This window comes from Echinops telfairi, unplaced genomic scaffold, assembly GCF_000313985.2.
Source record: "Echinops telfairi isolate 266 unplaced genomic scaffold, ASM31398v2 ScPeMD7_7412;HRSCAF=8450, whole genome shotgun sequence".
Taxonomy (NCBI): Eukaryota; Metazoa; Chordata; class Mammalia; order Afrosoricida; family Tenrecidae; genus Echinops; species Echinops telfairi.
In genome coordinates, this window is record NW_022111312.1 from 17,068,863 (window position 1) to 17,083,423 (window position 14,561).

Sequence of the window (14,561 nt, forward strand, 5' to 3'; positions counted from 1 at the left end):
CATGCCCTTGGAATTTACATCTCTTGAGCTGGGGACTGTCGGACCCTGTCATCTGGCTGACTGTTGGTGACCTGCCTTGCTGTTTGCTGCCTGTGCCCAGATAGCCTGAATTGCTCTACAGAGGACTACCTGGCGGCCCTCAAGACTTGAAGGACTGCCAGTGTCTAACAACTGTTCTCACGGGAGTGAGTTGCACTGAGCCATTTGTACTGCTTTATAATTTAATTAACTGTTTATTTCTTATGTTAGAGCTCTATCTATAGGTATAATATATATAAAATTATTAGCGATCTGGCTTTGTTTCTCTAGAGAACCCTATCTAACACAGAGGTGCTGTCACGACGACTGGCACTCAGCAGCCCCCTTAGTCCATGAGGGTGGGGGCCAGGGCTAGAGGGGAGTGCTGAAGAAACACTCTAGCCCCGGACAGCCTACCTCGGGGGTGTCCGTCCCATGAGAGAGAACTGCACTTTCCTCTTATCTGTGGCCTCCAGACCCTAATTCAAGTGGCCGTTGTTCCATATGCGTTTCCTGACAGCCTGATGCTACAGCTCACATCACTGGTTCTAATTGCAGCCGTTTATTTTTGAATCATCGATTCTCTCTCTCTGTAACATTGAGACGTCCTCAAGACTGCAAAAAGTTGCCACCCCCCGTTGCTGACCCGACGGCTGGGGGCATGAGTCCAGCCTGGGGCACCTCAGGAGAAAGTACCGAGTGTGTGTTTCTGAGACCGGCCACTGGAAACCACAGGCAGAGCTCCTCTCTGAGGCTCGTGGGAACCATGAGGCCGCCTCCACCGGACAGCAAGTGTTTCATCCTTTATCTAGGGCAGCGATGTTCCAACCGCCTAAGTGTTCAAGTGGAAGATACTATGTGGGAAACAGGGTGCACGTGCTGTGCTGTCAGTGTTAGATGCCATCCGGTCGGCCCTAGCTCCCATCCACCCCACGTGCGACAGAGGGAGCCACACCCACAATAAGCATGTGGCTGTGGCCGCTGTGGCCATCCATCTTGTCGAGGGTCTTCTTTTTGCTGATGCTCTTTTGCGGGGAAGGACATGTGTGTCTCCTAGTGACATGTCCATCAGTGACTCTCCCCTGTCCACCCCCACCCCCAGCAGAAGGAGGCAGCGTCTGTAAGGCCGCTTGAGCCCTTGACATAAGCTCCTTAATGCAATCCCAAACCCCCAGTCACACTCCTCTGCGCCCTCTGTGTCCCTGACGTCCTGGGAGTGCCCACTGGGGCCATCTCTGGGTCCTGGGCAGAGACCACAAGGTGAGGGCAGTGCTTGGCCTCCTGTGAGATCCCTCTTCAGGTTGACAAAATGCTCGCAGCCACCGTCTGAGTTCTCACGGTGGACCGTGAGGGGTGGAGCCTCATCAGCGGTCTGCCCTTGTGGCTCCGTCCACACAGATCCGAGGACTATGCTAACGTTCACGTGTTAACACTGATAAGGTTTGCTGCAGGCCACACTTCCTTTGTGAAGAGCGTGGGTCCCCCCAGGTCCACTTCTCTCTAACACGCAAGTGGCTACTCAGTCCATCAAACTACAGTTGCTGCAGCCACTCACCCTCATCAGCACCACTTCCTACCCACGCCCAAAATCTGCCAGTCGGTGACTCTCCAGTGGATGGAGACATGGCCTCCGCTGCATCCGAACGAGGAGCGTCTGAGTGTCTAGAGCCAGGTGGAAATCAACAACAACAAATCCAGAGCGGGGAGATTTACCAAGCTAACCCATCAAACCACGCTCTACCTGGTACAAAGGCTTAAGAGCCAGGAGGTCACTTTGAGGACCGAGGTGCGTCTGACCCAAGCCACAGTGTCCCCGAAGGTAGACACTGAATGAGGAAGACCCGAGGCGCTGCCTTTGAATTGTGGTGTTGGCGAAGAATACGGAGAGCCTCACAGACTGCCAGACAGACGGAACAGACAGATCTGTCCTGGGAGAGGACAGCCAGGGTGCCCCTCAGAAGCGAGGAAGGTGAGACTTTGCCTCACGGACTTTGGAGACGCTAGCCCCAGAGACCAGCTCCCGGAAAAGGACACCGCGCCTGGTGACTGGAGGAACCGGGGAAAAGATGAAGACCCTGGACAGGACAGATGGACGCAGTAACCACAACAATGGGCACCCAGGTGAGAAGGATTGTGAGGACAGCGCAGGACCGGGCGGTGATTAGTTGTGTTGTACAGAGGCTCGCTGGGGGACATACACACTGCAGACGCACTGGAGGGAGACATTTAAGTTGGTTGCACCTCAGTCCACTAATAAAGGAGGGAGGGCTGTCTTCCTTCAGTTCCCCAACGGAGTCCCGGGGTGGTGTAAAAGGTGAAGCTGCAAACCTGCGAGGCTCAGACCCCTGAGAGGCCCCCAGGGAGAAAGGCCACAGCGTGGAATGCCCCAGAGGTCTGGTCTGGTCTGCTTTGTGCACCGTGGGGTCCCCTGTTCAGCGGCTGACACCGCAAGCCAGACCTACGGTGAGCACACCTAACACAAAGGTCCTATCGAGAGACCACTTTCAGCCACGCACCATATTTCCCCGTGTTTTATTCAGTGCAGAGAGCGTGCAGCGGTGCGCCAAACCCCATCCCATGGCCGTCAAGCTGGGTCCAACGCTGGTGGCCCGAGAGGAGGTGCTTGAGGCTGCACATCTACTCATAAAGCCACCGATATTTCCGAGTAGGACACACACACACACACACACACACTCCATGCATGCTTGGAAAGCAGTCCATATGTCTGTCCATTGATTTACATGCTAATACACCTATGTCTGAAGCCCCCTGTCAGAGAGCAGGCCATGGGTGTATAGATGGATTACACTGTGACTCACGTGGTGGCAGAGGCTGGCGTGGTACTAGAATCTGTCCTCGACTGTCTGTGGCAAAGCCCTTGTGTGCCAGGGAGGCACGGCTTCCAGGAGGGCTGGGGCAGAGCCGTGAACCCGCTGGACCTGGTTCCCATGGGGATCCTACTATAGAGCCCTCCCCGTCCCCAGAGTCCGACAGAGCCAAAAGCATCCCCACGGAACCGCCCAGGTGCATGCAGAACAAACAGATGCCCTCTACAGGGTGTGCTTGCCCAGGTGCTCACACTCCAACATCACAGGCACACGCATGTGCTGTACACACGTACTCACAGGCCTCCTCCGTACACACTTACAGGTACACAGATTGCGTTAGTCTGGGTGCATTAGAGAAACAAATCCACAGAAACTCATGTATGAGAGAGTTTTATATAAAGCGTAAGTGCACATCAAGAAAACATCCCAACCCCAAGTTGGGATGCTGCCCAAGCCCACAAGTCCAACATTAACCCATTAACCCATATGCCGGATACCAATCCACAAATTCCTCCTCCATCTCACAAAACACGCACTATGATGCCGACTGCAGGAGGAAAGCCAAATCAGTGAACGTGTAAGCATCTCAGCACTGGCAGGGGTCTCCACACAGCTGCTCCAGCACCCAGGGCTGCATCAGGGTAGGTTCATGCAGCTTCTCCTTGGGGATGTCTTGCAGGAATTGAGCCTTGCCAGTCGAAGCAGGGAACCGGCTAAGGCAGCTGCAGCCTGGTCCGGCCATCACAAGCAAGAGACCCGACAATTTGAAAGGCGAAGCTCCCCGAGCCATTTATCTCCCTGCCCTTCAATTAACCCCACATGTGTTTATCGGCCAGGTTGGCACAATAACCTTTAACTATATCACAGATGCTACGCACATGTGAACTACACGCATGCACACATGAGCTATACAAATACACCCACATGTGTCTGTGTGTGTGCCTGGCTGTCCCCATCATACAGCTCCAAGCAGGATATGGAGGGCAACGTGAGGTGTGACGGGGGCTGCTGCAGAGGCCCATCACAACATGGGGTTCTATAGCATGGCTGGTTCCCCCCAGGGATGTCTGTCCCCTCAGAGCAGACACTGACATGGGGGAGCGAGGGCTGAGAGTCAGGCCTCCAACGTGTGCTTCTGGCCCATCTGCATCCCCTCAGGTGGTTCCCAGTCTCTCCACCCCCACAGGGCACCCTCAGGAGGTCCCCAGTCTCTCCACCCCCACAGGGCACGCACAGCCAAGCTTCTGGAAGTCCCCACATGACAGGACCTGTAAGAAGCAGGGGGCATCCTCCAGGAGACAGGCCGCCCAGGGGGGCTTCCCCACTTTCCTCTCCATGTCTGTGATAAGCCCAGGAGTGACAGGATCAGGAAGAATCACTTCACAAAGATGCCATCAGGGCCCTAGCCGCTGGGCAGGCAGAGCCCACCCTGTCTGTCTGACCACAGGCGGCCAGCAGACAAGGGATCGGGATCAGACTCAGAAGGACTCTACACACAGAATGTCCTTGATGAGCCTGGAAGGGGAGATGCTGCCTCGCTGGCTTCGGGCAGGTGGTCAGCAAAGGCTAGTCACCAGGGACGGGCATGGCGCCTGGTGGAGAAGGTCGGCGGCATGGGGGGAGCCCACTCCAGGTGACCGTCACCTCAACTGCCACCATGACCTCCAATAACCACAGGGACCAGGCAGAGGGCGCAGGGCTGGGCAGAGGGCCCCCACAGGGTGCCCAGGTCACCAGGCAGCCGAGCTCACACCACTGAAGCCAACCACAGCCACGACGGATGGGTCCTGGTTCAGTCTGCTCACGTCACAGTCCCCGCCATCAGCCACACACACACCTGTGTCGTGTGCATGCTCTGAGACTCCTTGGTCCCGTGATGGCTGCAGAGTGACCACCACTCACCGCCCTGAGGACAGAAGCCCGAGAGGTGGCCTCGCTCCCCTGGCCACCAGCTCTGTAGCTGGTGTGAAACTCCCAAGCTCTCGTCACAGTACCCAGAGTCACCATCACCTGTGTCCCCAGGGTCCCTCAAATCGGTTCTGAGTCACAGGCGCCCTGCAGGATGGGGTCAGAGTGCCCCATGGGGTTTCTGCGGCTGTGATCCTCTATGGGAGCGGACTGCCTCACTGTCCTCCCAGGAAGTGGCTGGGGGGTTTGAACCGCCAACCCGCCACTAGCAGTCCAACCTCAGAACTGGCTCCAGATGCTTCGTATCCATCAGCCCAGCCAGCGGCACCACCATAGGCTGGGCTCACACGGTCCAGATCGCAGCGAGTCAGACAACAAACATGTCTTCCACACACAGATGTGTGGCGTGTTTCACTTCTACACTGCAGACACAACTCGAGGCCTGCCTGGGGCTGGTTCTCAACTCATCCTGGTAGCCCGGGGACCACACGGAGGAGAAGCAACCTGAAGTTGGCTCAGACGTGTGGCCATACCAGGTAGTCCATGCGGTCTCACGTGGAGGGCCACAGGGATACAACACCTCTTCACCCCAGGCCCCCTGTACCCCCAGCAGGCTGGCGGCCTGACGCTCCGCATTCCTCCCTGTAGTGTCCTCGGCCCCTGGAATTCACTGAACCCCCACTGCAGGCCCTAACCACAGGCGGGCACAGGGCTCCAGCCGCACCGCACGGGAGATTTCAGCACACAACTGTACAGAGTGGGACAGCATGGGTTTGAGAAGGTCACTCACTGGGGACCGGGCTGAGTAACACCCAGGCCGCCCATCGTGCCCAGAGCCGCTGAGCATGTAGGCCGCTCGTCAATGCAGACACAGGGCAAGCTGAGAAGCAGGAGGCCACCTGAGGGCACCTGCCTCCGCCGCCCGGAGCACTCACCTGTCTTCCGGGGTGGTCGACGTCTTTCTGCACAGGATGACAGCCGGGGAGTGCCTCCCAGTGTGGTCCGAGCTCGCCCTGATGTCCCAGACCGAGGGGTTGCTGGCCCGTACCCCGATGATGCTCAGGCCCTTCTTCACCTTGGCCCTGTGGGAGAGGACGGCATGTCTGAGACGCCCCGCTCGGGCGGTCCTGGGGAAGGCGGTGGGCTACAGGGGCTGTATGCCTGGGGCTGGTGGGCCACTGCAGGCTTACGTTCAAATTGACTGGAATGTCACCACACATGTGCAATCGGCTCCCATCCCACCTGCCCCAAGCATGTGCTCCAGGTGTTCTGACTGCTGCCGAGGGGGCTCCGGTCGGACACTGACCGCCCACTCATGAGCTGCACGCGCCCCTTCCCAAGGCTTCAGCGAAGCAGAGGAACAGCGGCCACGTACACCCGGATTCTGAGTCGGGCCATGTGGCGTGGCCTGCACACACCCCTGCCGCCTGGGTGCCCTGTTCCTGGTTACACAGAGAAGCACGGGCTTGCTGGGCTAGTTTCTAAGAAACCTTTGTGGTTCTGCAGGGTACGCATTAGACTCCACAAAGAAAGGTCTGGAGGTTCAAACCCAACAGCCTCCCCACGGGAGACAGATGAGGCTGTCTTTGCCCATGGATGCTCCTCTACTCTTGAGTTGGTTCCCACACAAGGTGACCTCATAGGACAGACCAGAAATGCCCCACAGGACTCCCAAAGCTGTAAATCTGTAAGGAAGCAGAGAGCCTCATCTTTCTCCCGAGGAGCTGCTGGGGGGTTCAAACTGCTGCCCTTTCTGTTAGCAGCCAAACCCACGGCACCTCCAGGGTTCATCCCCTGTAAAGACCACAGATTTGGAAACCCTTTGGGGCAGGTGTACTGTGTCCTGCAGGTCGCTGTGTTGGAATCCACCAGACGGCAATAGGGCTGCTGTTTCAGTCTGCTGGTCTGTGGCTTGAAGCCACCTAGTGGCTTCATGGTGACAGGTTGGGCTGAGACCACAAGGTAAGCAGTTCGAAACCACCTGGTGCTCCTTGGGAGAAAGATGGGGCTTTCTACTCTCATTGACAGATCATCTTAGAAACCCACAGGGGCAGTTCTACCCTGTCTTATAGGGTCACTATGAGTCGGCGTTGACGTGATGGCAGTCCGTTTGTGGCTTTAGCATGAAAAAGTGAAATCCCTGAAAACCTCTCACTCTAGAAACTACAGAGAAGCCAACTTAAACCTGTGAGAGTAAAAGGTAACAGGGTAGGTCTCCACGTGCTTGGGCTGATGGCTCCTTGGTCTTGTTGTCGGTGACCACCGGAGTCCACTGTGACTCATGGTGACCCCACGGGTGTCCTAGAGAGTCAAATCTCCAGGTCTGTCTTCCTCAGGCCCTCTGGGAGAGTTCACGCCACCTCCCGCTGGTGGCTGAGCCCTATGTCTTCCACAGTGCCATTGGCATGACTGTACCTCATCTCCCCGGCATGTTCCATGCTCAATACATGGCAGCTGAGGGTCTCTTGGGCTGGTGAATTGGACATGCTGATGCTGAGGATGGAGCTAGCCTGTCAGACATCTCGAGTCCCTGGTTAGCAAGCCAGGCTATTCATGGGAAGGCTGATGGTTTGAATCCACCCACGGGGCACCTGGAGGAATGGACGAGCAATCGACTTCCAAAAAACCAGCCACTTACAACCCTGTGGAGGCCAGTTCTACTCTCAGGCAAGTGGGGTCAACAAGAATTAGGATCATCCTGAAAGCAATTGGATGGATGGTTGGTCTTTGTAGATTAAATCTTGGTTGACATGCGATCCATTTGGGGTGGGGAATGGCACAGTGGTTACATGTTGGGCTGTGAACTTAGAAGTCGGAAGTTTGAAACCACTAGCTGCTCCATGGGAGAAAGAGAAGACTTTCTATGTCCTGAAAGAGTTACAGTCTCAGGAACCCGCAAGTTCAGTGGTACCCTGTCCTCCACGGTCACTGTGAATCGTAATCAACTTGATGACTGTGAGTCTGGTTGTTTATGGAGCAATGCGCCTGGCCCTCCCCACCAGAGGACATCGCATATGGGTACGGAGTGTAGGTTTAGGTAAGGGTGTGTCTCCCCTTAAAGAGATGAGCTCCACGGGTCTGCCTCTGGTACATAGAGTCACTACGAGTTTGTCGCCACCATAGCAACTGGTCTACCTGGCTGCCACATTTCTGCTCTCTGGACCACATCATCATCAGTATCACCATCTACATAACTGTGTTAGTCTGGGTACATTAGAGAAACAAATCCATAGAAACTCATGTATAAGAGAATTTTATATAAAGGTTAAACGCACATCAAGAAAACATCCCAACCCAGTGCTGCCCACGCCCACAAGTCCAACATTAGCCCATATATCCGACACCAATCCACAGTCCTCCTCCATCTCACAAAAGACACACACACAAAAAGAGCTGACGGTATGTACTGGATTTTGCTATATTCTGGTTATATTCATTTTGCATTTCATATGTAGCTTTTGAAAATAAAGAGTTCTTGAACTGGGAGGGAAAAAAAGACACAATGATGCCGACTGCAGGAGGAAAGCCGAGTCAGTGAGTGTGTAAGCATCTCAGCGCTGGCAGGGGTCTCCACATGGGTGCTCCAGCACTCAGGGCTGCATTGTGGTAGGTCCATGCGGCTTCTCCGTGGGGATGTCTTGCAGGAAGTGAGCCTTGTCAGCTGAAGCAGGGAACTGGCTAAGGCAGCTGCACCCTGGTCTGATCATCACAAAGCAAAAAGCCCAAGAACTAGAAAGGCAAGGATCACTGAGCCATTTATCTCTCCGCCCTTCAGTTAACCCCACATGTGTTTATCAGCCACGTTGGCACAACAAACTTTAACTATCTCAGTAACCACCAGTTTCAGCACCGCCACTGCTAACGGGCATTGCGTATTTCTCAGAACGCAGGCCCTCTACTGAGTGCACGCCTGGTTTTTCTCATGACCTTCTCACCGGGCCCCCTCAGGTCCATCACATTTCAATGTCCATGGAGCTGACGGAGAATGCGGGCCTTGGAGAGGTGGAGTGACGCCCAGATCCTCAGCTCATGAGCAGGATTGGAGGGGCAGGGGCTCCTGACCACAGTTCCAAATACTCTTGTGAGCTCACATGGGGTTTTCTGGTGCTGAAGCCCCTGAATCTGAATTCACATTCATTCCCTGCTGTTTAACACTCATAGGAGCAAATTGCGTTATCTAACCTAAACTCAGACATTAGAGAAAAGCAAATTTCCCAAGGTTAAATGTCCTTCCTAACGAGTCAACAAAGACAACGTCCCACATCCTATTTTGTTGAGTAGTGTGATAGTTAAGGTTTTTTGTACCAACCTGATGAACACATGTGGGATTAATTGAAGGGCAGAGAGATAAATGGCTCAGGGCCTCGTCTGTCTGGTCTCTTGTTCTCTGATGGTAGGACCAGTGTGTGGCTGCCTTAGCTAGTTCCCTGCTTCAACTGGCAAGGCTCACTTCCTGTGAGTCACCTCCAAGGAGAAGACACATGGACCTACCTCGATGCATTCCTGGGTGCTGGAGCACCCGTATGGAGACCTCTGCCAGCACTGAGATGCTTACATATTCACTGATCCAGCTTTCCTCCTGTAGTCGGCGTCATTGCGTGTGTTTTGTGAGATGGAGGAGGACTTTGTGGATTGGTGTCGGACATATGGGCTAACACTGGACTTAAGGACAGCACTGGGTTGGAATGCTTTCTTCATGTACACTTACCCTTTCTATGAAACTCTCTCTTATAAAATATGAGTGCTTATGAATTTTATTTCTCTAGTCTACCCAGACTAACTCAAGTTGTGAGTGGAGGCTTCAAATCAGCCCTCTGAGATATAACTATTTGTTTCCCTTAATCAGAGAAAAAGCATTTAAAGGAAATCAAGACGCAGGCAAACAATGAACCCAAAGGATTAACAGACCCCTTGAATATCCACCTGAGACCAGAACTAGAGCGTGCCCAGCTACCACTGCCAACTGCTCTCAGGGGGTTGCATGGGGACGTCTAGGATGGGACAGGAGGAAAGACCTGTGGAACAAATCCCAGAGTCTAGAGGGAGACCAAGTTTGCTGGTCAGAGACTGGTGGAACTATTGAGACCGTAATCACTGCATCAATACCGTTCAGACCTGAAACTGAGCGGGGGGGCCACTGAGCGGGGGGGTGGGGGGGGCCCTATGCCCCCCCTCATGTTTTCGCCAATGAGAGCTGGGGCTGTAAAGGGGATGATAACACCCACGGGGGGTGCCTGCTTCTTACGACAATGAACTCAGAGAGCAACATTGGCCCAAAGAGAAACCTCAGAATACAGGAAGGGTGGGGACAAGAGGAGGGATGAAGGCAGGGACTACAGGGAGGAAATGGGAAGAGTCCTGCCGCACGGTGGGGGTTTCGATGCACATCACGAAGCAGACTGTGTGTGGATGAAGTGCTGGATGGAAAATTGATTTGCTCTGTTGATTTCCACTCAACTCACAGTTAAAACAAAAAGCATGTACAAGACCTTCCCGCCACCGCCAGCTGCATTTATTTCTACCCACATTCCCGCCTCCTTCGTCTCCTTCCCTGATGGAAAGGGTGGGTGATAGGCCTATTGGTTTTTCTGTTACCGATCCAGGAGACAGGCCAGTGGTGGAGAGGAGAGAAAAACCTTCAGGACAGGTCTCCTTGTGCACCCTTCTTTTTGCCTAGGAAACTTTTAACGGGAAACAGAATGAAACATGGTGGGCTGTAAAGAGTGCCAACGTTGCAAAAGCAATGATGCACAAACTGAGAGGGGCACCTGTTTCCTGTTTTCTCTTCTGCAGCCAATGGAGAGGCATTGAGGCAAGAGGTGCAGTGGGCATGTGATGGGACGTGTAGAAGGTAACAATTGCTCTCTGATAAAACGCTCTCTCTCACGCACATGTGAGTCTCCCTGGAGTTTGCTTCTCTGGTCTACCCTGATTGACACAGGAAGACAACACAACATCTGATGCTCTTGAAATACGGTGTTGCCGGAGAATAATGACAGTCCCGTGACGGCTAAAAGAATGAGGACCAGTCCCTAGAAGATGTCGTCCTTGGCAAAGTGGAGGGTGAGGAAGACGCTCAGCAAGGTCGATCCACACAGGGGCTGCAGCAACGGGCTCACACAGAACCACCGTCCTGAGGATGCATCAGGCCCCGACAGGTGGATTCATTCGGCTGTGCTTGGGGTCGTTTTGGGTCAGAAGTGACTCCGGGCATTTAAGAGGAGAAAGGTGATCACTATGGATACGGTCCCTATGGGGAAAGCCCTCCCACCCCCACCAAAAGACAAGTAGGCTTGAGTGTTAAGTGGCCATTGTACAAAAATGTTGAGCACAGTCATTCACCTGTAAATTGGACATTCATGCATAGACCCCCATCTGACCTTCTGGATGCAATGCTAAAATACTCAGGTGGATCAGCTATGATGTCTGCCTTGCAGAAACAATTAAATTGTAGGCAAGCAAGATGTGGTGGTGGAAAAAGTTCAATTCACTGTGGACAGCTGCTATTATATTGGGATGAATTCTAAAGACAGTCCCAATTACTGTGCACTGGAATTTTATTGAATCTAATTTGCTTTAAATAAATAGGTCATCAAACTGGGCCTGACAATCTTTTCATCATGTGCTAGATTATCACTGTACAGGCCTTTTCTGGCAGATCACGGGTTTTTATTTTTCTTAAATTTTATTCATAAGTAGGTTATTTGGGATTCAGAGCACACTTCTCTAAGGAGTCATTTTAAAATTTCTAGGAAACAACTCTGCTGCTTAGTTAACTCGTGAGTCACCCCAGAACAGTGGCTGCCACTGCGATCATAGTACATGAAGCTCTGATTCACATCCTGAGTGCTCAGGGAACCTCTGGACTGTGGTGGGGGGCAGCAGAAGGGTCTCTCCTGGACAGGTCTTCCCATGAGCAGGCCTCTTCCGCGTGACCTGCAAGGTAGAAGGGCTGTTTCCTAACAGGATACCCTTGTGTAGTGTGTCTATGACGGGCTTCCAAGTTCATGGAAAGGGGCAATGAAAAGATAGGGGATTATTTATTCACCAACTTTGTTCCCAGCCCCCTCAGGTATCCAGTATGAATGTCTTTAAGAAAAGTGGGCGATTGGTTCTTAGGGGGAGTCTCTGGGAGGAGTCAGTGGTCACGGTGGGTGGTGGACTGAAAAGTCCATTATTCAAACCCACCCGGAGGAGGTCCCTGGAAGGAGAGACCTGGAGGAGATCTACAGCGGACACTCAATGGACACCTTCATTTTCCCCTACACACCAAGTCACCATGGGTCGGTGTCGCCTAAATGGCACAGGGAAGGAGGCTGCTCGAGGCTGGCCGAGCTGGTCTGTGCGGGGCTGACACGTCTCAGACGTTGATCTCAGTGCTCTCTGAGTGTCATCCTTTAAAGAGGAGCTATTAAGGTCGCTCCTGGAACACGGGCCATCCGCCTCACAGCATCTGCACCCAGAGCTAATTCTCCTCCCTTTGTTTATGACAACTGAGGTACTTACATTCATTAAGGGAAGTTTTGTAACCTACTTGTGCTTCAATAAATACAGGCTCCACTGACAGCTTCATTATGCGGAGGTAAGCCGAGCACTTGATTTCAGAAGACACTTCGCCATGCTATGTATTTATTCTCAACAATACACTCACCATGGTGACCGGGGTGGGGGGAGCCATCCCTGCCCCCCATGGTGAGCGTGCGCACTGCGGTTCGCACAAACAAAATCTGCTTGGTCTGTGGGGATAGGGCGCTGATGCAGTGCAGCGGAGTTACAGGAAATATGAGGGCAGATCACAAAGCATGGCCACGGCATCACAGAAAGCTGTATGAAACACACATATCAAACTGTGGTGCTGTGGCAAGCTGACACACCTTCCATCTGGGTCTGCGTGCCTCTGAAGGTGGGGCTGCCATCTCCTTAACCCGAAGAATCCTGCCCGCTTTGATTGACCCCACCCCCAAAGGCCGGCATGGGCTTCATCAAGAGACGGGGTCATGCTACTTTCCAATGCCTCATTGAGCTCGGGAAACAAAAAGAAGAAGTCCGAGAGGACAAGGTTGGGCTCTAGGGTGAGTGGTGTAGAGTTTTCCGATGACATTCCCACGGGGCAGCCTTTGTGCCCCTGGCTGGGATGGAGCAATGGATTGGCGCCACTTTTCTGGCCTTTTTCTCACGGATGCACTCGTCAATGTTCCCCAAACTTCTAGCCTAAGCCCTTACAATCGTCCTTTGCCCTTTGAGGAAGTCTATCAAGGTGACCCTTCAGAATCCCATCAAGTGGTTTGTTTCTAGGACCTTTGGAGCTGACCTCTTTCCTTGAACTGAGCTGACCCAGGAGCTCCCCTGGGAAGCCCGTTTTGAGGGGAGCTGTTCTTTGGTCCTCGAAGAAGAGTAAGACACTGAAGGACTGTCACTGGGAGACATCCTCTGCGGCCTTCACGGATCACAGAGACACGTACCAGGATGTTCTCTGTGAATCAGTAGCGTAAGATTCTGACTTACCCTTGACACCCTGTATGCAGTCATGCAATTAAAATATCCAGTGATAAAATTAATAGGCTCATCATCTGGGCTCAGGGGTGTGGTCGACACTTGCTGTTTTGCATCCCGCATCACAGTGCCCTCACAAAGCTTACTAGACTCATCCCTGGTCCATTCCATGATGTCAGGATGGGATTGTCTAGCTAGGGCGTCTCCCCACCACCCCGGACAAGAGGTGGACACGTGGCCCAAGCCAGTCCAAGCTCTCCCACTCCCTCTTGGGATTCAATGTTCAATGAAATGGCACAGGAAATGGAGAAAATTCAAACCATCTGCTGCTCCTTGGTCCTGCTCCCTGGAGTTAGTGTTGCCTTTCCTCCCTGAACTTGACCCGTTGGCTTCTCACTTGGGCCTATGAAGTAGGACAGGTCCTTTCCCTCCAGCTGTTGTCCTTCAGTTAGCCCAGCTGAGGCTCAACCCATCATCTGCAGTTGTCCAGTGAGAGCAACTAAGCTGTGTGACAAGGAGACCCATGGCTACTTGATGACTTCAGGAACAAGGAAATTAATGTCTCTCTCCTGTTACAATCTATGGTTGGTGTTCCAGGTACACGTGTGGTTCGACTCCACTTAGTCATGCAGGGATCAAGGCTAGTGTTGACTCTACTAATTTCAACCCAGGTGGCTCCCGTGCCACTCTCTTCACCTCCATTGCCGCCAGTGGGAAGGGGGACAGGCAATAGGCCAAGTCCAGGAATTCGTCTTAAGGAAATTCCACTCACATTCCACCAGACGAGCCTAATCTTGTGGTCATACTTGGCCAAAAAGGCAGGGGACCTGGGAAACCAGACTTGAGATAGGAAGATATATCTCACCTAGAGACATAGATCAACTTGAGATCGGAAGACATACATAACTGGAGACATAGTTCATACATTTTTACTATCCACTGCTGTCCAATTGACTCCATCCCACAGAGACGTTCCCCATGGAGCTTCCAAGACTGTACATTCTACAGGAGCAGACTGTCAGGTGTTTTCGCTCACAGAGTTGCCAGTGGGATCAACCACTCACCTTTCAATTGAAGACGAGTGCTTAGCCATTGCTGATTTTTTATAACTGCTACCCTTGGATATTTGCATATATGCACTAATGACATGCATGCTTTAAAAAATACAAAACAAACAGAAATTTAAAATGATGAGCTGAAAAGAAATGGGGTAAATAAAAAGGAAAATATCAGGGCATGTGTTCCCTAGGATATAACAATAAGACTTATTTAAAGTGTGTGTGTGTGTGTGTGTGTGTGTGTGTGTGTGTGTGT

At 52.8% G+C, this 14,561-nt stretch overlaps 1 protein-coding gene across 1 annotated transcript in view; it reads right to left on the reverse strand.

Moving 5' to 3' along the window:
* Nucleotides 1–14,561, reverse strand: part of TMEM132D (transmembrane protein 132D) — a 282,917-nt gene that overhangs the window by 174,539 nt on the left and 93,817 nt on the right. The window contains exon 3 of the mRNA XM_030887438.2: nucleotides 5,690–5,836. Within this exon, the coding sequence (XP_030743298.1) occupies nucleotides 5,690–5,836 (147 nt within the window). The remainder of the gene's footprint in view (nucleotides 1–5,689; nucleotides 5,837–14,561) is intronic.